Source organism: Protopterus annectens, chromosome 15.part0 (assembly GCF_019279795.1).
Source record: "Protopterus annectens isolate FY-2018-M chromosome 15.part0, PAN1.0, whole genome shotgun sequence".
In the NCBI taxonomy this organism is placed as follows: domain Eukaryota; kingdom Metazoa; phylum Chordata; order Ceratodontiformes; family Protopteridae; genus Protopterus; species Protopterus annectens.
This window is the reverse complement of record NC_056749.1, coordinates 603,469,897-603,492,612: the sequence shown is the minus strand read 5'-3', so window position 1 is coordinate 603,492,612 and position 22,716 is coordinate 603,469,897. Positions and strand designations below refer to the sequence as shown.

General features: G+C 38.3%; 1 protein-coding gene across 5 annotated transcripts in view; it reads left to right on the top strand.

Annotated features, from left to right (window-relative positions):
- Positions 1-8,061, top strand: part of ARR3 (arrestin 3) — a 535,442-nt gene extending 527,381 nt beyond the window's left edge. For 3 of the 5 annotated variants that reach the window (XM_044057442.1, XM_044057440.1, XM_044057441.1), the window contains exon 17: positions 6,307-8,061. In XM_044057442.1, coding sequence (XP_043913377.1) covers positions 6,307-6,415 — 109 coding nt within the window. In that variant the 3' untranslated portion in view covers positions 6,416-8,061. The remainder of the gene's footprint in view (positions 1-6,306) is intronic. The other 2 variants (XM_044057444.1, XM_044057443.1) reach the window with 1 other exon arrangement.
- Positions 8,062-22,716: the final 14,655 nt, after the last annotated feature.

The window sequence follows — 22,716 nt, the reverse complement described above, 5'->3', positions numbered from 1 at the left end:
CTGAGGAAGTACTAGAGGGGGAGATAATACAGCAGTTGGTACTGCCTAGAGCCTACCATTTAGCATTTCTAGCCATAGCCCATGACATATACATTTACAGATCATATGGGCATAAAGCATACCAACAGATGTATTATGCAAAACTTTTACTGGCCTAGGATTGCAAGGGATGTAACAGGGTACTGCAGGTCCTGTGAGCAGTGCCAAAAAGTAGGCAAGGCAGGAGACAAGCTCAAGGCTCCTTTGATGTCTTTGCTTCTGATTGAGTAGCCATTTCAGAGGGTAGCTGTGCATATTGTGGGACCTCTGAATACCCCTAGTCCCACAGGGAAGTATATCATGGTGGCAATAGCTTATGCTACTAGATACCCTGAGGCAGTGGCTCTGCCCTCCATTGAGGCAGAGAAGGTGAGAAATCTTTGTTAGAGATTTTCAGCAGGGTAGGTTTCCCGGGAGTAAATACTGGCTGACAGAGGTGCCAATTTCATGTCAGAACTGCTGGCTTGTCTGTGGAAGTGCTGTAGGGTGAAGCACCTAAAGACCACACCCTACCACCCACAGACTAATCGGTCTTGTAGACAGGTTAAACTCTACACTAAAGACCATGCTATGGGCATTTGCAGACCAGTTTAAGAGAGAGTAGGACAACTATTTGCCCTAGCTGCTGTTTGTATACAGAGATACCCCAGGAATCCACAAGTTTTATCACACTTTGAGTTGCTGTATGGGCATAGGATGAGGGGGCCTTTAGATATGATATGTGATGAGTGGGAGGGAGAGTTTGAATCCCACAAGGAGTCTGTTGTGGCATATGTCCTAAACCTCTGATAAAGAGGGAGCTCATGGGCTTGAGCCAGCAGAACCTGACAGGAGCCTAACAGCAGAAAACATCTGGAATGACAAGAATGCTTGAGCCCAACAGGATGCCGTGGGACAGCAGGTTATAGTTCTCATTCCTGTCAGACACAATATGCACCAGGCAGCTTGGGAGGGACCATTCAAAGTGGTAAAGAAGATCAGTAATGTTAACTACATGGTAGAACTGCTAGGCAGGAGGTAGTGGCACAAACTGCTCCATGTTAACATGATAAAACCTTATCATGAAAGGGTTGCACCCATGCTAAGTATTTGCAGTAGGAGGCAGGAGAAGTCTGAGGGAGATCTATGGCTACATTGAGCCAGCCAGCAAAATACCAAATTACTAAGGTGGAGCTTAGGTTTGCAGGCATATGACATGACAGTGCAGCACTGCAGTGGGATCAGCAATACTAATGCATATGGGTTCTCAAGACAGGGCATGGGTTAATGTATTCCCAGATAGGCTCATTACTCTCAAGCAATGTTGCTCAAGGGTCACTTGAAAAAGTAGCTTGAGTCTCCAAAGGGAGGAGGGATGTGTCAATATGAGGTACTGCCAGCTGTACCACGAGAAGTAGGGCAGAGGATGTGCAACATATGCCAGCACAGCTAGCTGGAATTTTGTAAAGAATTATATGTTATTTGTATATCAAACTGTACAGATGTTTGTGTTGAAAAATGTATTTGTAAAGCTGCTTGTTTTAAAAATGTGCCAACAATGGGTCCTGATTGTACTGCAACTGAATTAAATATATATGTTAACAGAAGATACATGAAGAGAAGAGGTTAAGCTTAGCTCCAGCTAACTTTGGAAAATATAAAGAAAATAAATTACATGACCTAGGCCATAAAGTTGTTATCTCACAGTTTTGAATGAAGCCAGAGATGCAGTGTCTGAAAGAAGTATGGTTTATTAGCTTCTGTAGGAAGAGTGGAACTGCAGCAGATCTTAGCAAGGCTCTGTGTGTGTGTGCATTATTGACACACGTGCTAAATCCTGGCAGTTTCTAGCAATAGGGGATGCATGGGAACCAGACGTCAGATGACCAGATGTATGTGAAGTAATTCTGGAATCCATCACAAAAGTAATGTTTAATACTAGTTGAGACTGAAGTCTCATAGCTGTCTGCTTTTGGAACCTGGCATCGAAGGATCACTCACCTACTTTATCTTGTCTTGCTCTAGTAAGTGACCACAGAATAGTAACACTTGAGATCAGTCAGGAAATATAGCGTGATTAGTTAAGTACTCTTTTCCTGTATCTGTGTAATGTTTCATCTGTGTTATTTCAATATTTCGTATGTTTGAAACTCTGGTGTTTATTATAAATAGACATTTAGTATTTTATATTATTAAATATATTTACATTTTTCATTGTGGCTGTTCCATTAGAGAGTACTCATATCTGTTTGGTGACTCTCTGGCCACTCCTGAAAGCTTTACTGCATTGGCCAAACTACCATTCATATTAATATTAATTTCACTCAGTATAATTGTGTACCCTTGTAACAGCCTTAGAGTAGCTGGCTTGAGAGTGTCTGGTGGCAGTAACTATCTTATAGTGTGGGCAGAAGAGGACATAGCTATTGTGCCTGTGTTAGCCTTTCCCATATGTGTGCTCGCGCTCGTGCGCGCGCGTGTGTGTGTGTGTGTGTGTGTGTGTGTGTGTGCCAGTTGCTTGGGGCAGGGACACAAAGCACTAGTTTTACAGACAGGATACAGGAGGACTTGGCTTGGACACTCGGTTGAAGACTTAACAGCTGTGCCAGTGGGGAGGCTTACTGAGTATATATATATATATATATATATATATATATATATATATACACATACACACACACACACACACACACACACACACACACACACACACACACACACACACACACACACACACACACACACACACACACACACCATTGGATTAGTGTATTATTCTTCTTCTATTACTGATTTGCAGTGATGGCAACATACATATAATTTGCAGCCAATGCCTATAGCTATCCCATGCATAGCCACTGCTGTCCAACCAGTGCACCCAGCGAAAAGTCATCTAAAAACATGGAAGACATGCAGAATCTACACAAACAGCACCCAGCCGAAAACCGAACTGAAGAACCTCTTGCTGTGAGGTGGCAATGCTACACACTGCAGCACTCTGTCAGTCATATATAAAACATAGTCTCCTTTAATATCCCTCTAAGAGATTATCTCAGTTCAAAGTATCACTTTATATCATACCTCTCAACTGTCCTGTCATGTAATTTTTTTTGTGTGTGTGTTCCTTATAAATTTTTGGTTTTCTGGTAAATCATTGAGGACTGAAGTCACTAAGTTTCAGACTTCATATCCTTCAGAAAATGATTGCTAAAACAAAACCTGTTATTCTTTCTAAGATTATAAAAGCAGTATTTAAAATTTACCTTTGTCCCCATTACTTTTTTACTTTGTCCAGAATTCTTGAACTTAAGAGTTTAAGAGGTATGCTGTAAATGTACTTCACCTTTCTTACTAATACAACTTTTCTTAAATAAATATTAATGAAACTCTCTACATGATCTGCTAGCTTAATTTTTCCTAACTGACATTCCTACTAGAAATATATAGAAACTATTATTCAAACAAGCCTGTAGATCTGTCATTTTGAATGAAAACCAGTACATTGTTTATATTTTTATCTGATAACCACATGCTAATACTGTAATCATATATATATATATATATATATATATATATATATATATATATATATATATATAAAACATTCACAGGTGGTTGTTACTATGGGACCTTTTCTGTTACTAAATTTGAATGCTGTATTACCTGCTCTACTCATATGGACTTTCCCAGTTAACACATTCTATAAATAAGTAAAATAAAGTAAAGATTGACAGTAATGTTTCTGTACTTAGCCTGATCTCACATAGAGTAGCACTGACTATTAAATACAAAACACTAACAAACAAGCACATAACTAGAAACGGTGATTTAAAGCATCATGTTTTCCCTCAATCTGCAGTTTTCCTTTTGTATCAATGGAACACTATGTTCTTTCTTTGTAAGGAGATGCCAAGCCTTCTTTTGCTTTCCTTGTGTGGCTTTACAAGAATCTGTTTATAAAATGAAATATAATGTTATGGAGCCCATAAGAAAGCATATAATCCCATTTTGATTTGTTGTACTATAGCAAATTTAGACAGATACAGTAATTGTGCTCAGAAACATACAGAGAGAGAGTCTGTCAGAAACTGTTAACTGTTGACAAAGGACACATGCAGCAATATAATGGATGTTCATTTTGCAAGGAATTGTATGTTCTTCAAATTCACTGTCTAATTAGTAGGCTATAGTAGCACCCTATACAAATATTTTGTGGACAATAAACATAGTTGGTCTGTTCCCATCCCAAAGCTACTAAAACATTTTGTTAAAGTGTTGTACACTAAGTTTGATAGTGCTGCCAAAAGGGTTTAGCCTTGTGACTATTCATCAAACAGGCAATAATGCATACTTCTACTTTGACATTTAAATCCACACATTGATATTTATGATCTCCAGGTCGTATTACTACACATTTATTGTGATGAATATTTTTGTGACCATCCCCAGACTGCAGATAAGTACTGTATGCTACTGCTTGGAAATTTCCCTGTCCATGAAGTGCAGAAGTCTAAGTGGTGAATATTTAAGGGGGTGTGGGGTTCAAGACTTTCATATATGGAGGTGTATGGGGCCTTAACTCCAGAAAAAAAACAGCTTTTGAATTCTGCTGCAGGCTTCTTCAGTTTGAACTTTTATTCAGAATTCAAAAGCCTGAGTTTCGTATTCATCACATGAATCCCTAGATCATTTGTATTAATGTCATGGTGTATTTTTTTTCTTCTGAAAAATACATTTAGATCAAATACAACAGCTGACATAGTCTGATATTTCATTTACCAAACATCGGATTTTCAGAATGCTGTTTTTATATTAGCAGAAATGCTGACACTGCAATTTATAAAGGCTGTTTTATTTTCTCTGCAGTATGACTGTCCTGTTTCATCACAAAGTCATAAATGTGTTTACTGTAGAAAAATAAAGTTCATAATAGTCCTCAAACTAAGATAACAAACAATACAAGCAAATTTCAGAAATCTTGCTGCAGTATGACTGTACTTCATACCTCACTCACATACAAATTATAGATATTTTTATTTCATATAACAAATTAGTATTGTTAAAATGAATACCAAAATTAATATTCCTGAACTACTGAAGATGGTAGAATGCTTGACATACTGACATTGCGTGGAAGTTAACAGAAACTTAGAGCAATTTTATTTTTTTTCTACAAAAAGGAAACTGTAGCACTAAATCATCTCCATGGCTGCAGTAAGGCGAACCCTGTGGGTCACTCTAACTTCAATTATTAGTCATTTCAGCCATCTACATTGGCAAAGAGGGAGAAAACTCAGAGTACAGACCAAGGGATCCAAGTCTGAGTAGTGGCTCAGGAACCTGTTGCCACAGATGAGGGGAGGAATGACAAGGCATAGCTTCCTGCCCCCCTCTTCAGGGGAGGCCTGGGGCATGTGCTTGAGACACACTTTCATTGATAGAATCCCCTAAAGAGACCACGGATTTTACAGAGGTCTCTGTCTGTAAGGGTGGGGGACAAGGCCAACCAACAGATCACACTCACAGGCATGGATGTGCACACAAAGGCCAATTGAAAGCCAGTCCTTTGAATGCTACTGAGCAAGTATGAGTGAATAGGGCATAACACAATAGAAACACCATCTAATGCATAACACAGTAAAACACCCCCTAATGCATAACACAATAAAACACCCTCTAACCCTTAACACAATAAAAAAACCCTAATACCTCTATGCTGGCTTCATGTGCCAGTTCACTTAATTCTCACCCCATGGAAACAAATAGGCCATGTGTGTCTCATCCCAAAAAATGAATTAGTCTGTTGAATTACCAGAAGGGATGAGTTTGATGGTTACAAAGGGGATCAGGACAAAAAGAATACAAACATAAATAAATAAATGAAAATAAGTATTAGTCATTTCTTCTCATGCGTTTGGTTTAGTTCTGATTGTGTCTGAACTTATATGTACTGGAAGTAAAAACTGACTTGAATAACAACTTTCCTTTATGACTATTATATATTTTTATGTATGTAAAATGTTACACAGTTCTCTACACAATTTTTCTGTATATTATACCCTTACCTGCAGCTATTTTGATATTAATTCTATATGTCTGAACTATAACTTGAAGCTGTTTTCCCCAGGATATCTGCTGAAAATCATACTTCCTAGCTGGATATTCACAGTCAACAAATGTCACAAATATATAAATAATAAAGTTGAGACTATAAATATCATGAAAGGTCTATGAAATAATAGGACGACTACAACCTGATGATATTAGTAACTCAGAAATTTTGCTTAGGAGTGAGGAAGACATCGTGATCGAAGAGTTTGCCCGCCAGAAACTCAAGGGAGTGCCTGATGATGAAGATGAGGAGGAGAAGGGTGAAGCTGAAAAGGATGAGAGCTAAACCATAACTGAAGATGGCAGCTGGATAGCAGGAAAACTGGAGGAAGAAACAGATTCCCAAGTAGTTTATAAGATTTCTGTGGAGGCTGGCATGACAGTAGGGCTACATCGAGACTCTATTCTATTTTAAAATGCTACTTGCCCAAATAGAAAATAGCTGTTGTCATTAGTAAGACCAAACTCCCATCTCTCATCAGAGAGTGGTGAAGGATGTCAAAGGTCATTGTGCTGGGTAACACAAGGAGAACATGGGTTCTTGTTTCCTCAAGCAAAGGAAATTCAAACCAAGCAGAGCGAGAGTGTTGGAAACGTCTATGTTTCTAATCTAGAACCACAAAACTAGGGCACAATAATTACAAGACACTGCTATACATTGCTGCCATTGGCTGCAATATAGTTGTTGTGCCATGGCTATTACCATAATAATCCAATGAGCAGCAACATGTGTGCAGCTATCTCTAATATTCTACATCCAAGATACACATTCTGTACAGTTCAGGTGTGCAGCTATCTCTAATATTCTACATCTAAGATACACATTCTGTACAGTTCAGGTGTGCAGCTATCTCTAATATTCTACACCCAAGGTACACATTCTGTACAGTTTACTTGTGCAGATATCTCTGATATTGTACGTCCAAAGTACACATTCTGTACAGTATGTGTATGCAGCTATCTCCAATACTCTACGTCCGAGATACATGTTCTGTACAGTTCATGTGTGTGGCTATCTCTAATATTCTACATGCAAGATATGTATTCTGTACAGTTTATGTCTGATGCCCACTACAGCTGGTATGACTGATAGTACATGATATTAGAAAGAGTACAATTAGCTACCCAGTTTTTAACCTGTTATTATTAAGTTGTACACTAGCTGTAAAGCAGATACAAGTTCACTTAGTGTGGATGACAACAGATCCAAGAAACACCAGTCTTACTTTAAATGACTGTGATATGAGTCAATGTCCTACCCCACAAAAAATCTTTTATAGTTTAATGATACATTTTTGCACTAGACAGCTGACATTTCTGTCGGAGGTTGTGAAAGGGAAGTTACATATTCATGCATTACTTAGCCCACATCCTGCTTTCCCACCTTTATCAGATTCAAACAGCAGCAATTCATTCACATTAGGCATGTAACAACAGGATGATATAAATTCTGATGAATTTCTCTAATAACAATTTAATGAAAAATGCACTATAACCAAGACGTATACTGATGTGCAGGACCATGGCAGTACAGACCTTTCCTGATGTCAATGTGGCAGATTCCAATTTCTTCACATAAATGACTTCCCTTTTTGAGCAATGTGGCCTTTTATGCCATTTGTCCTGAGAGACATGCACGTTGTTCCTTCCTAAAGGTATATTTGCTAGCTTCTTTTGTAAACCTCATAATGTCGAGTCATGAATGACAAGGCATGGATTAGTCTTTTTATTGCAGATGTGAAAAGTGTTTTTTCTTTTGTGCCTGCAGCAAGATTTGTCAGCAGTATGACAGATAAGCATGCTTGGCCTCTTGCCATGACAATAAGTGTGGTAATTCTAACCCTTTTATAGTGTCTATATATAACCCAAACCATGAGACTGTATGATGTCTTGTAATGATTATAACAAATAAATAAATGTATATAAAACACAGTGAAAGTGTTTATATAATCAGAGGCATTTCACTCTTGTAAAATCTGGTAAAGCATGCTTTCACAACCATAAAAAAAGCATTTCAGGAGACAGGAGTATGAACAGGTCTCCATGAACAGTTGTATGATCTATGCAGAATGTCCCTGACATGTCTACATTAGTGATAGTTAATCTTCTAAGAGGGACCAGTGACATTGTTTGTGCTTAGATTGCTGGTGAGATGTTTTTGCTGATGCAAGACGCAAGTGATACTGTACTTGAAAGTAGTGGCGTAAGTACAAGGTAAAATGTATTCTGTGGCTTGAAGGTTGAGGTATAAGGCAGCTGTGCTCACTCAAAGTACTCAACTCAAAACCTGACTTGTGCAATGAATCTTAAAGCATTATCTAGCAATGCCTGCAAACCCAGACTAATTTTTAATGTTCTATTCAGGAGTACAAGTACATCATGGTGCAGCCAGGATACCCCAAATTTGCTATATTATTTAAGTCTGCAACCCCATTTTCTTTCAGCTCTCATGTTATCATTCCACTTTCCCATCATTCATACCTCTGCCACTTCCTGTTATACTCTTCATATTTTATCATCTCTCTCTTGCTCTTCTCCTGCCTTATTCCTTAACTTTCCTTCCCCTTCTTAACCTACACTGCCATTACTCTCCCTTACTGTATAACTCTAGTCATTACTATTAATTCACTCAGTTTTTGCCACTGCTATATTTTTTATTGCTCAACACTTGTGCTTGCTTAATTCTGCCTTTGTTACTGTAATGTAATGAATTGGCTACATAGTGTAAAGTTTCAGATCTAGACCTATTGTGTTTGTAGGCAAGGATCCCATATTATTCGATTGCCAGAGCTGAAATACATTCACTCTAAAACTAAAACATCAGGTTTGTCTGATGCCATTTGTGAGACACCAGCCTTAACATGAGGTTAGGCCAAATACAGCAGTCATGAGGAATCATGTTAAGTCAGCAAAGGTAGTTTTAGCAATAGTAAGAAGTTCAGCATGCCAAAACTACCTTCAGTGAACATAAGACAACATTTTATGGGTGTGGGCAAGCCCCCCTATGTGAGGGGCACCCCCATACCCCTAAAACCTGAACTTATATATACCAACACCAAAGTTGCACAACAGTAGAGAAAGAGGCAAATTCCACTGTCTGTGAAGTTAGTTTCAGCAAACAGCACTCAAAACATTTTACTTTTGCCAAAATTAACTTCACTAATTTGACATGCTGCCAGTCAAGCAATGCTTAACTTCAGGCACCATAATTGTTGCAAAGTTAAGTCTTACAGCCCCAGCTCATGAAACGCTTGGTTTCAGATAGTACAATGGTGTCAGAGAAAGTTGTACACCCCAGACCCATATGATGCCTAACATGGAACATCATAAATACAACATGGTTAGAATTGAAACACTACGTACATTTCAAGGCTGGACCTTAGATCCGAAGCACATTCTGTGGCTATCACATGGGAACTGAGCCATGACTATGCAGCATATATGAAGCAACCCCCATTAAAACGAAGTAAAATAAATGACCCAGTACACTACTGAAAATCAGACTTGTGACTCATAAGTAGCTGTAAAATTACTGATTTAGCAAAATTACTTAAAGTGACAAATAAAATAATAATACAAGCTGTTCTGCAAAATAAATAATTTTGCAGAGACATGTTGAAAATATTTGCTGTCACATCAGTCTTTTTGTAATAAGGTACACAAAACATGATTTTAGTTGGAATTAACAAAGATATTCAAGGTGCAACTGTATACCATTATTTATTTATTTATCTTATTTATTTTCTTTGAATGCATAATCTTCTTATTTTGCTCTTCCAAGTCCAGGCCCAGAAGATTAAATATTCTCTGATATCTGTTATAAAATGTAAGAGTTCTTAACCCTATGAAGCAACACCTGAAGTATGTCTTTCTGATGCCTGGCCTGAAACACCAGACTCATTTGGAGGAAAAATCAGAAACATTAGACACTTTGATGCCTGGCCACACTCGCTAGTGTGTAGCCAGGATTTTTAAATTTGTACTCACAGCTCCCAGACTACTGTTCTTCCCCTCACATCAAGCCACACCCAAATGACCATGTGGTAGTCCACCCACTCCTTTACAAGCTGCTGTCCAAACCATGTGTCCTCTCATAATGCTGCTCTCTGAACTAATCCTGAGAATTGTATGCCAGGATGATAATTACTTACATGATAAAATTAAAGATTGAACTGCACTTGACTGAAAATCAAATGTTTGAAAGAATTTGACTTAAAAACCATATGGCTAAAAAGCAATTAACTGAAAACCCATTTGACTGAAACCTGTTTCACTGAATCACAAATGATAGAAAACTGTAGAAGTGTAGGTAGTCTGTGATGGTGCCACTTCTGAGGAAATGATTTGCTAGAGAAGTGAGCCTAGAAGATTATGTGTGGATTAACAATATCCCTGTCATGTCCCCACTCCCTAAATTTATAGAGGTTTGTATTTCTGCACCAACACTGATTCACTGTGTATGGTGTTTTTCATTTTCTCCAGTGGTTGTGTGGCCATGGAGTTAGCATATATACGTAAGAGGGATGTGTGCAGGGTAGCTTGACCCCCCGCAAAACATTATCTGATGTTGTATTTTCTTATGTTGAATATTTTCAGTGAAATGGGTTTCAGTCATCTGGGTTTTCAGTCAAACTGGTTTCAAATCAAATGGGTTTTCAGTCAATTGCTTTTTAAAATATTTGATTTTCAGAAAAGTGCAGTTCAATCAAATGAAAGTAAAATATAAAACAATATAGACATTTCAGTCCATTGGTGCATCTTCTTTACTAGGAAAAATATAACCTACCTCACAATTTACATTCCGGAGACTTGACTACAATGGAGCTTTACCTGGCTGCCCAGTCATGACTGCATTTAAATACAGTGTAGCATAGCCTCCAGATATCTAACAAACAAGTGCTGTCACGACTGGCTTTTAGTAGCAGTTCTACCATGTCTTGTCCAATAGCTCCCATCCTTTGTCCAGTTTGCCTGATCATTCCTACCTTGGAGTCAAAAGCCAGAATTCTGCGGTCAGACCAAGAGTATCCTGTTAGGAATCACTAAGGCTCTGGCCAGTGTCTCAAAACTGATACGTCATATAAGAAAGGTGTGGTCTGCAAATTAATGAGATGATACTCTGTATTAACACTACCATGTCCAGTACTAATATTCCAACTGCTAGCAATGTCCTAGCAAGTGTCTTCAACAAATGGCTACATAGCTGCTATTATTCTAGGGAGATCAAGTTTGTATTACTATAGGACAAGATGGCTGATAATTTCACATGTTTTGTAGACAATATTCTGCATCTCTCTTTCAAGGGGTCCTGCATACTGGCTAAAGCTTTTGCTGACCCCACATGCCTTTTTAGGCAGAATTCACCCTTATGAATACCCCAACTTAACAAGTGTATGTAAAGCCAAAATGGTTGACATCTTTGTGGCTCTTTTGAATACCAGGGGTCTTGACAGTAAACTCCTAAACTGAAATTTTCATGTATGTGTACATACTGAGACAGTGTTCAAATGCTAGCAAAGCAGTCCTTCCTTACAGAGTTTTGTATCTACCATGAATTTAAGACCACTAGGAACTGCAGTGGGATCTCAATATTCATTACTAATAGTATTCTCTCAAAAGCCATATCTAGAGACTTCCTCAGTGAACTCACAGGACTCCAGTTTACTTCAGGAAAGTCAAACTTCCAGTAATCAACACCACCCTCTTTGGATATTTTCAGAAGGCACTTATATAATGAAATCTCTAAATATACCAACTATACTTCCACCTTTGACCCTATAGTTATGCTGCCAGTTACACAAAGAATCTTCATGACTATCTAAGCAAATGGAATAACCTAGAATTCCCTACCTGGACCAAATATGCTGGAAGATTCAAAAATAAACCACCTTGGTGGGTAGTAAATGTAATAAAGTATACAACACAAAGAAACCCCTTAAATTACCAAGAAACTCCCCCAGCATGAGAAGAGCATAAAAGAACCTCACTCAGAAACTGAAGGCTATAATAAACACCACCAAAACATCCCATGAACTGAGGCTAACACTGCCCAGAAGTTTTCACAATGGTGCTTCCCACTCCAATCCAAAGAACATGACACACATCTTCCCTGAAACTCAAATCCCAAATCATCCCGAGTCAATCCTCCACCTAAAATAACAAATTATTATGTCTTTAAGATACTCTGAAAGACCAAAACACACCTTATGTAGGTCTGGATAACATAATGGGTTATCTAATCAAGTGTCAAACACCCTTGCTGATCCCCTTCTTAAACTGTTCAGCCTAAGGCTAGCTATAGGTTATGCCCCCAAATCCTGGTGCACTGCTCTAGAGATGCCCCTCCACAAGAGCAGACCTTCTTTATGGGCCCTGGAAACATCAAACCCATCAGCCTTACATGATCATAGTAGTTGCAAGTCAGCCAAGCCTTGAGGCCATTTTTGACTTGATAATACCCCCAGTTAGGCCTTGTCCTGCACTGCAAGGGGGACCAGGGCAGTCATACCAGATGAATTTGTGAATACCCAATAAGTTGCCTAGCTCTTTTTAAAAGAGAACCAGTGTGACACACTGCTGAATTTGGAGAGAAAGTCTGTTTCAGAGAAGTGGTGACATTGTTTGACAAGTCTATCCCTCTTCTTAGTCTTATTTATTTGTTGTGATAGATTAAGGTCTCTGGCCCTAGTGTTAACTGGAGTATTTGATTTATTGAAGTATAAGAGTGCTTGTATTACTGTACCCTTTATAGCCCTATAAGCACGACACAAGTTACCACTAAGGAGTTTATATTGAAACTCATTACATGGACAAACCTCCAGCTTTTCCTAGTGGTTAGTCTTTTAAGACCAGATCCTTTTAGCTGCAAGTCTCTGGGGTCTCTCCAATTGCTTGATATGTTTAGTAAGGCACATCTTAAAGGAGATATTGTACTCAATGGTGGGTTTAATCAAAGTAGAGTACAAGGAGGTGAGGACTTCTTTATATCTGGGGAACTGCACCTTTAGCTATGAGCTGTGCAAAATAAAGATTTCCTAATCTCACTTGCAATGTAATGGTCCACATATGTTTCCGGGTACCTCAGAACAGTTTCATTTTGAAGTGGTGTGTTACCCATACTGTATGTAGGAGCTATAGGTTACTTACCAAATGCTACAATTTTGCACTTTTTGATGTTGAGTTTAAGCCCATTTTTTGTACAACAGCCATTGATAAATAAAAGCTCCTGCTGGAGTGTATGTATGGCAAAGAGGGACTTGCTGACACCTCTGAACTTATAAACATCCATGAACTGTGTTAACCAAAGTAGATACCAAACAGCAGAGGTCCCAGAACTGATCCTGCAGGACTCCAGTGATTACCTTTGTGATCTCAAACATGCTCTACCCACTCTCACAGTGCAAGTCTTATCTTCAAGCCAGTTGTTCAAGCTAGCACTTAACTACACACATGTCAATTTGGAGTATATTCAGTTTATTTATTATATTTGCACGTGATATGGTATTGAATGTCTTGTCAAAGTCAAGGTACACTTTGCAGACAGCTTGTCCACAGGCAACAATGTGAGTAACCCTCTCAAAGAAGTTTGCATAATTCATTAGACAGGAACTAACCTTACCAAAGCCAAACTGTTGGGGGTTGCCTGTAATAAGATTTTTGATACTGTAGTTAATTAGGTCCATTTTGATATGTTCTACAACTCTGCATGCAAGACTTACAACACTGTGAGCTACTCCTGTGGGACAAAGCCAGTTGATAGGCACAGGTTGAAGAGTTTGAGGAGTAGGTCCACAATGCTTGTTTAGTGTTATTAATTAGGCAACCTGGTATGTTGTCAGGCCCCACAGACAAAGTATTCTTCATTTTGGGGAGTACCTTCAGTATATGAAGATTGGTGGCATGATTCCATCAGGGAAAGGTGGTTTTGGAATAAGTGTCAAAGAAATGAAGTTGGCAATAAATTTAATAGCCAGTATGGTAGTGATATCCACTGGATCTGAGTAGTTGGTATCATTGTGAATAAGTTTGTTGAAATGGGTGTTATTTCTTATTTTTCTAATATAACTAAAGAATGATATGTGGTTGTTTCTGGCTTTTGCAGTTGTGGTGTATTTCTGAGATACTTTTGTTTATTTTCTTATATCCTTCTTTAGCTTGTTATCTAGGTGTCTGATGTTCTCCTTGGCCTTATAATTCTAATCTGTAAAGCTCTGCAGCACCTTATCATTGACCTTAAGTCATGACATCAAACCCTCATTAGACTTGAACCACAAGTCAGTTTTGTAAAAGGAAGGTCATGCCTACTATCAATCTTGTCACCTTCTTTGATAAGGTCACTAAAGTGGTAGACAGTCATTATACTGCTCATGCTGTCAATCTTGATCTGGCCAATGTATTTGACACCACATCACATGCTGGGATTGTACTTAAATGTTATGTGTTATGTTAGTCATCTGGCTGAAGGACAGAACACATGACATCTGAGTAGAGTACCCGGGTAGCTCCCTCTACACCCAAGAACACAAACTTTTACTTACTTTCTGGCCTGGTAAGACAAAAAAGAGAGCTTTCCCTCTATACAGTGTAATACAGAAGAAATAACTTTTTATTTTTGTAATTTAAGGCACCTCCAAAATACAGAATGGAGAATATATTTCTTATATGGTGTTTCTGAAAAGAGGATTATATAATTTTCTGGCAGTTCTGACACCAAATTTCAAAACAGGAAAGTTTGAGTGGAACATTTAACAAATTAAAATAGGAAACAAAAAGGAAAATATGCTAAGAAATACATTTGCTCAATGCTTCTTTGTTGGTACTATTACATAGTAAATAAATGTAGGCAGAGGTTCATAATATGACAAGTAGTTATAAAGCCCTGAACTACCTTTGACTTGAAGATGACCACTGGATTTGTAAAATGTGCTGTCTGAAGGAAATTACTACAATTTAGCTATATAAAACATAAATAAGCAAACATCAAGATGATATTCCATCATCCCATGTACAGTACTTTCCCATCACTATTATGCATAGATATCTTACTAGAAAAGGCCTCCAAATTAAATGCTCATCTTTGTACCAACATCTAAACAGCTCAGTATAGTCACTGCATGATGTACATGTTTGGAAAACCACCTCCTGTTTTATTTGCAACTTAACTACTAAAACCTTAATAAATGGTGATTTGTTAACTTTGTGCACATTGGTAAAAACAACAGATTGTAATTAAGCATTCTGTGTACTGTGCCAGTTTAACTGAAAGTGTGATCTTCTCTATCCGTTCATCAATCCATCCATTTCACACTCTTTTAATTAAAAAAGGCTTTCATATGTCATATCGGTCAGCCTTGTAATATAATGTCAAGTCAAAAACTTGCAACTCAGAAGTTGCAGTTATTTAGTGGTAATTTTGCTGAAATATTTTTATATGCCCAACCAAATAGCAAAGGTGAGAACTTGGACATTGAATCCATTCTAAATCTGTACAACCCCTTTATTTATTTATTTATTTGTTTGGGGAGGGAGACCACAGTATCCATTGTTTCAGAAAAAATAACTGGAAAATGCATTTTCACCTTGAAAATTGCATGGCTGCTAAAATCTCCTTAATACCTGCACTTTGTAATGCAGTTTTCATTTTCACAACAATCCGGCTTGCATAGAGATGCATTAAGATTGCAATGAAAAAGGGAGTATTAAGTATATCTGGTAAGTGCATACCATAACATCCTAAAGCCCTCCTGTCCTCAGCACTGCAACTTCTACATTTATTGCATCTTTCCATACAAGCATCATGCTGCTGTTTGCAGTCTAAGAGATATTTTCATGAACTAAACCAGATCCCCTTAAATCTCTAAAACACCAGACATTTTCTCTGCTTATTCATTCATTATAAGAACAAGTGTATTGTTTCAATTTCCCTTAAGTGTAAGGTCAGGGCCATCATCAGGCATTAAAATAGTGGAACATCTGAATGAGTCTTAACATCACCTGTGACATCACAGTGGTGCACTATGCACATTCACTGAGTTCAGTACGGAGTTTGCAAATCATTATAGAATTGTTCTATCTAGTGGAAAAAAAGGATGGAAAAAGCCAAACTGAGCCCCCAGTTTTGTTCATGTAACATAAAATAATACAGAGCAAATACATTTCCAGGCCATCAGATTTGCTAACAGAAAAATACCACTGCCATAAGACTGCTGCCAGTAAGAGCTCTTACCTTAAAGCAGGAGAGTAACTCGGTCTACAGCCCCCTCACACAGTATGCATCTTCAATGAAAAGTGGTGTTTTAGTACATGTTAATGTACATAAATGTTGGGGGAGGGCTACAACTCAGTGGCTCTACTAACTTATACACATAATATATGCAAGTCAGCCACACCTACGTACGTCTTAAAGAATAGACTCCTTTAATAAATTTCCTCAAATCCAAAGAAAGACAACAAAGTCCCACCCCTGCTCTGTACTGCAGGCAAGATAAGTACATAGTTTTGTCTAAACACAGACTAAGGACCAAAACATTACAGACATAAAACTGTGATTCCAGCTGTATAGTTAAGCAGCTTTCTTCAGTAGAGTCAGGACTCCACTTCAAGGTAAACAGACTTAGGCAGCTGTATACCCTTGTTTGCCTTAAAACAGACTCCCTCTCTAAGCAAAGTTGCCTTATTTATGTGCTTCAAACGGCCTTCTCAGTACTCTGCCATATCAAATATACAGAAAAAAATACTCATTATCCATCTGCCATAAAAATCGTAGTATACTATCCATTCATAATCACAAACAGCATACATATCAATATTCAGTGACTATATTCACTGCCCTCCTGCTAACCCCTTTACACAGCACTTGACTCACCTCTTGTTAGACACACATTCCTTTCCTGTAATTTGAGATCAAATATCTCAGGGAAACTTGCTTCTTCACCACATACATGTTGTACCCTTCAAACCAACACTCTCATAAAAAGAACTACTGACAAAAAAAACAGCTATCAAAAAGTTAGATCAGCTTTGTTCAGCTTATCGTGTCGATCAAAATGGGCTACATTTCAGTTCTGATGAAAGTATCTCTCAACTTCTTACCTCAGGAATTCTGGACAAAGCCAGAAATAATGGGGAATAAGGAACCAAACATGGACATTATTTAAAATGTTCCTCTTATAAACTTAAAAAGTTGCTACAGTAACAGGATCTGCATTAGAATGCATTTGTCGGAGGGATATGAAGTCTGAAATGTAAATATCTGTCAATATTTAGTGAATACAATTCTCAATGATTTGCCGGAAAACCACAAATTTTATGAGGAACATATCAAAATATGAGACAAAAATCTGAAGATTCTCTGAAAATCTGAACACTTAGGTGGTATGGCTGAAACAGACCTAGCACAATAGGTGCATTTAAGCAGCACTAAATAAACATCCGTTCCCTGGTATTTAATGCAGGAAAATGTACACTTCAGTTCTGAATATAACCTAACTCTGATCTGTGGCAGTACACTTTGGGGGAGGGGTAACGAACTTAGAATTCCAAAAGAGTCACGACTTGCTAGTTCAAGGGAAGAAAGGACTGAAAAGGAAACCTGCCCAAATCCGGTACTAAACTGTCAGTCTGCTGTAAAAGAAATGAACACATGCAGAAGAAATCCGTCACAGAATGAAGACAGCCCCAGCGTTATTAAAAAGGCATGAAAACGGAACAGTAATGTAGTACCACCAGCAAATACAGATTATAGTTATTCTGTAAAAATGCTGCTTACAAAAACAAAAGAAAACAAAAATCCTCACTCTGGAAACCCATGTCCTGATGTCAGGATCTTCCAGTTTCATAATCTTTACCAACGTAAGATAAGGGAAAGCTGTATCCATAGCCAGCTTTAGGCACCAGCGAACCCAATGGTTCTGGTGGGCCCCCAACCACATCATGTTATCTTATTTTGATAATGTTTACATGCTTGTCAAAGCAACAAAAGCTAGGCAGGTAGTAATACCTCATACGATGAAGACACCTAAGGACTGATACCCCTTCTTTTCCTTTAAAATTAAAAGCTACCTTTGGTTGTAGTGTTTTGCCAAGTAGAGGACATCATGATTTCATTAAATGTTTTACCACTGACACAGTGCCTGTGGCTTAGTTAAATCCTGCTAGTGGGCATTTTCTCCAGTAACCAACAAAAAATGCTTTTTTTGCTTGTTCAACAGTTTGTTCTGTTGTTTCGACTTTCTATTTTCTCCTGTAAAACTAACATCATAGATGGTGTTAGTCGCCAGTAATACCCACGGCTGTGGGTGACCTCCTGATCATCCCTGACTGTGTGGGGGGGGGGGCACAAAAGCTGACACTGGTTGGGGATAATGAGGAGAAAAAAAGTTCATTCATTCTCTGATTATATGCTACCTCTTGGGGGTAAGTGGTAAGGATGCTCTCCATGTGTATAATAGTAATGACTTGCTATAGTTGACTGAAGTTATTTGTTACTTTGTTTTAATCCCAATCTAACACTAGAGGGCTGCACAAATGGTAATTTATTTATTTATTTATTTTTTGGGGTGGGGGGGTAGGAAGACAGGCAGTATTCCCAGATAAGATTTATGTATCCTTTCAAATATTTGTCTTCAGGATTTAGTGGCAGCTGTGACAGTTGTGTCAGGTTTAAACATTAAACCTTGGAAACAAATTATTTTTCCTTGAATCAGGATCAAAAGGTAAGGAAGATGTTCCAAACTGTACCTCAGAGCATCTATAACTATACTTCTCAACATCACAAGTGCAAGAAATCTGGACAAAGCTAAAACTAATGGGGGGCAAATGACCAAAATAAGGGACAATTGATCTTACAAACCTAGAAAATTGCTAAAATAATTGGTTTTGCATCATCATGCATTTTCTGAAGGCTATGAAGTCAGAAACTCAAATGTATGTCATTATTCAATGATTTCAGTCCTTGGTGATTTGCCATAAGTTTGCCAGAAAACCATAAATGTTATGAGGAACAGACTAAAAATGTGAGGCAAAAGTCTGGACATTCTGCAAAAATCTGGAAGACTTGACACCTATATGCACAGGAAGAATTGCTTGAGGAACAGCCATGTGCACAGGGCCAGCATGCATCCTAGACACATCCAGAACTATGAGGAAGAAATAGAATGTTTGAGGAAACATCTTGGAACACCAGGTTATAAGGAGAAAGAGATCCATGAAGGCATTCTAGAAACTAAAGCCTTACGATATACTGGAGGCTTACCATATTTCATGGATGGTAACAAACAGCACGTACCAGAGATGGTCCCATGGAAGGAATAAGACATCTACTCACCTATAGTAATGATGCTAGACATGTATGTCAGATTGTGAGAAATAATTGGAAAATTCTTACAGCAGATGAAAGCATCAAACTTATTGTAGGTAAGAAACCTCGGTTCTGTTTTAAGAACAAGAAGAACTTGAAACAATTATTAAGTAAGGACGTACATGGGACCAAGACTGCCCCAACCACTATGCGGTATGGCACATTTCCCCTACAAGAAGTGTAAAGCCTGCAATTATATTAACTCCAGGAATTGCTTCCAGCATCTGATCACTGGGAGAATTTTTAAACTTAAAACATATGCAGACTGTGCCATGAATAGCAAGATATTAAAGACATCTCAGTGCAATGCCTTGGCTTCAGATTTATTAGATATCTAATTTAGGATCCAGACTTATTTTGGAATGAATCTTAATACTTCAGATTAATTTTGCATTTCCTAAAAATGTTAAGCTGATTGAGTGCAGGAATTTATCTAATATTACAAATGCTCTCATATCTAATGCATTGAACTGCTCTTTCTGGACGGCATTGCAGACTATTCAGAACAGCTGTGCATTCATATTGCAGCTCAATGATGGCTGCTCTTGTTTGTTGTGCACTGTAATTGTATTACTGCTCCTGTACCTATGAGAAGGCAGTGGAAAAATCTTTGAGCTACACTCCATATGCAAAACAAGAGGAAGGACAGGGCATGACAGATGATGTAGCCACCATCTGCAAAATACACTGGCACTGTTTCTGCATTTATTCCATGTACCAATCAGCAAACTCCAACAGAAAGACAAGTTACCTGTCTAGGAAGATATCTGCTGTAAGGAACAGAGCAGCTCTGTTATTCCAGATCTTAGCAGGCTGTGCAGTTTGATCATCCAGAAGACTTGATTCTTCTGACACAGAGTGGACTATGTTAGGTTAGAGATGCTCCTGAATGCATCCAGAGGATTTGCATTTGTTTGATGACAGAAAATCGAGAAACAGGATATGGGTTGTGTCTGACAACCTTCAATTTGCAGAGTTGATGTAGATGCTTCCAAATCTGCATCCCACTATACATCGTGTAGACCCAGGTCAAATTATGCCACTTCTGTGTCCCAGGGCCACTTATTTTTAACTTGTCGAACCCTCCTGACAACAGAGTATTTCCATCTGCTTCAAAACAGGATTTGATTGCACCGATCATCTAGAATTCCACCTCAGACCTGGACACTCCGAAGAGCTACTTCTGATCTCCAACTTCCCTTTCATTTGGGAAGTTGTGTTTAAAAGCAACTTGTCCTCTTCTCACTTATCGCAGACATTAATAATCCATTTCAGTCTGCATTCCAAGCTCACCCAGCACTATGACTATTCTTACTTAAGTAGGTAATGACCTTTTAGTGACACCAGATGTGAAAATATTATATTAAACAACTTCTCCTTGATATGTCTCCCACATTCTACATGTTTGACCACCTCATCCTTCTGAATTACTTGAAGACCTACTGTGGGACCTCTGATAACCATCTTTGTTCGATATGCCTCCTACCTCTTAAGGTGCACTCAGAGGGTGATTGCTGTAGTTACTTCTTTTTCTGCATACTCTCTCACCAGCTGGATTCCATGGGATAGCATTTTAAGTCTAATTATTTTTATAGTCCATGGCTTTGACTAGATGATATACTTCAAGAGAGAAGATTACACTGTCACTGCTGTGCTAATGACACACAGTTGTGCCTCTGTTTTCCCCAGAAATGTATGAACAACTCAAATGAAGCTGTAGAGTTCTTGAAGGATATGCCTTCTTGGGTGTCATTAATGACCTTAAACTCAACATAGTCAAGACTGTTGCAGGCCTTTCATGCTATTTTAAGACCCACTGCAGCTCTTGTCCTTAACATTCTGTGGTATATACGGAGGAGTGATAGGTGCATCATTTCTTGAAGTGATCCTCAAAGATTAGCTTTCATTTCAGAAACAGGTTGTGAAAGACTTGGTCAAAGCTTGTTGTTTGGACTACTGTAATGCCCTTTACCTGTGGCTTTCAAACACTGAGCTCAGCAGGTTACACTAAGTGCAAACCTCAGCAGTGAGGGTCCTTTCTAAGCCCTCCAGGTATAGCAATGTTATATCTATTCTCTGATATCAGCAGTGGCTCCATGTTAAATACTGAATTACTTTCAGAGTTCTGTTAATGGTATTTAAAGTTCTAGATGAGCAGGGTCCCACCTGTTTAAAATGAGCTTTTATTGTTTATTAGCCATCATTAGTTCAAGGCCTGAGTCCTCTGGATTCAAGTCCTTTTCTTGGCATGTTCCTGATCTGTGGGCCTCACCACTATCACATCTTCACAAGTACAATTCCATGAATCACTTCACGAGGTGAGGTATCTAAAGATATACATGTCTCACTGACTTTTTGAAGACCCCTTTTAATTATTACATATCCATGCTATCCTTTCAGATGCATTGTTTATTTGAATGCTATTTATTTATTTCTTTGTTCTGTTTTAGTACTACAACATACCTAAATTGTACAGGCATGTAAAAAAGTTTGACTGATTGATACAAACATGGAGTCCCCATTCTTCTTTTTGATAAAAAGCTGGTTTTCAATCTCTTATTATAGAGACCCTGAACTTGCCAACTTCTACACCCACCAGTGCACATGAGTGATTATAAAATGTTACACAAGACTTTAAACAAGTTTGTATTTGAAGGGGTCTTAAACCCATCTACTACCTATTCAATAAATGATGGCCATTTTGTAGATTCAGGCAATCCTTATGGACAAAACAAAAGGTAAGTAAAATACATGTGATGGGGCAGCTGTGCTAAGCTGGATACACTAATAAAACACTGGGTCTATGTTATATGTTCGAAGTTTGAAAACTCCGAACATTAAATAATCAAATTTAAATGTTCAAAGTTTCAAACATCGAGCATATAAAAAAAAAAAAATATGGAACTTACCTGACTAGTGTAGGCAGGGGGGCAAGCCCCCCTACACCCCCACATCCCCCGCTCTTTAAATATACCAACTCCGAGACCGCACTATAGTGCGATAAATCTTCCCTTCACCGCAATATAGTGCGGTCTCGAAGTTGGTATATTTAAAGAGCGGGGAGTATGGGTGCGCAGTCCCCCATATGGGGGGTACAGAGGGGCTTGGCCCCCTGCCTACAGCCATTAGTTTTGGGTTTGGGTTTTTTTTTTACATATGTTCAAAGTTTTATAACATTTAAATTCGATATTTTAAGTTATAAAACTTTGAACATATGCTATAGACCCTAA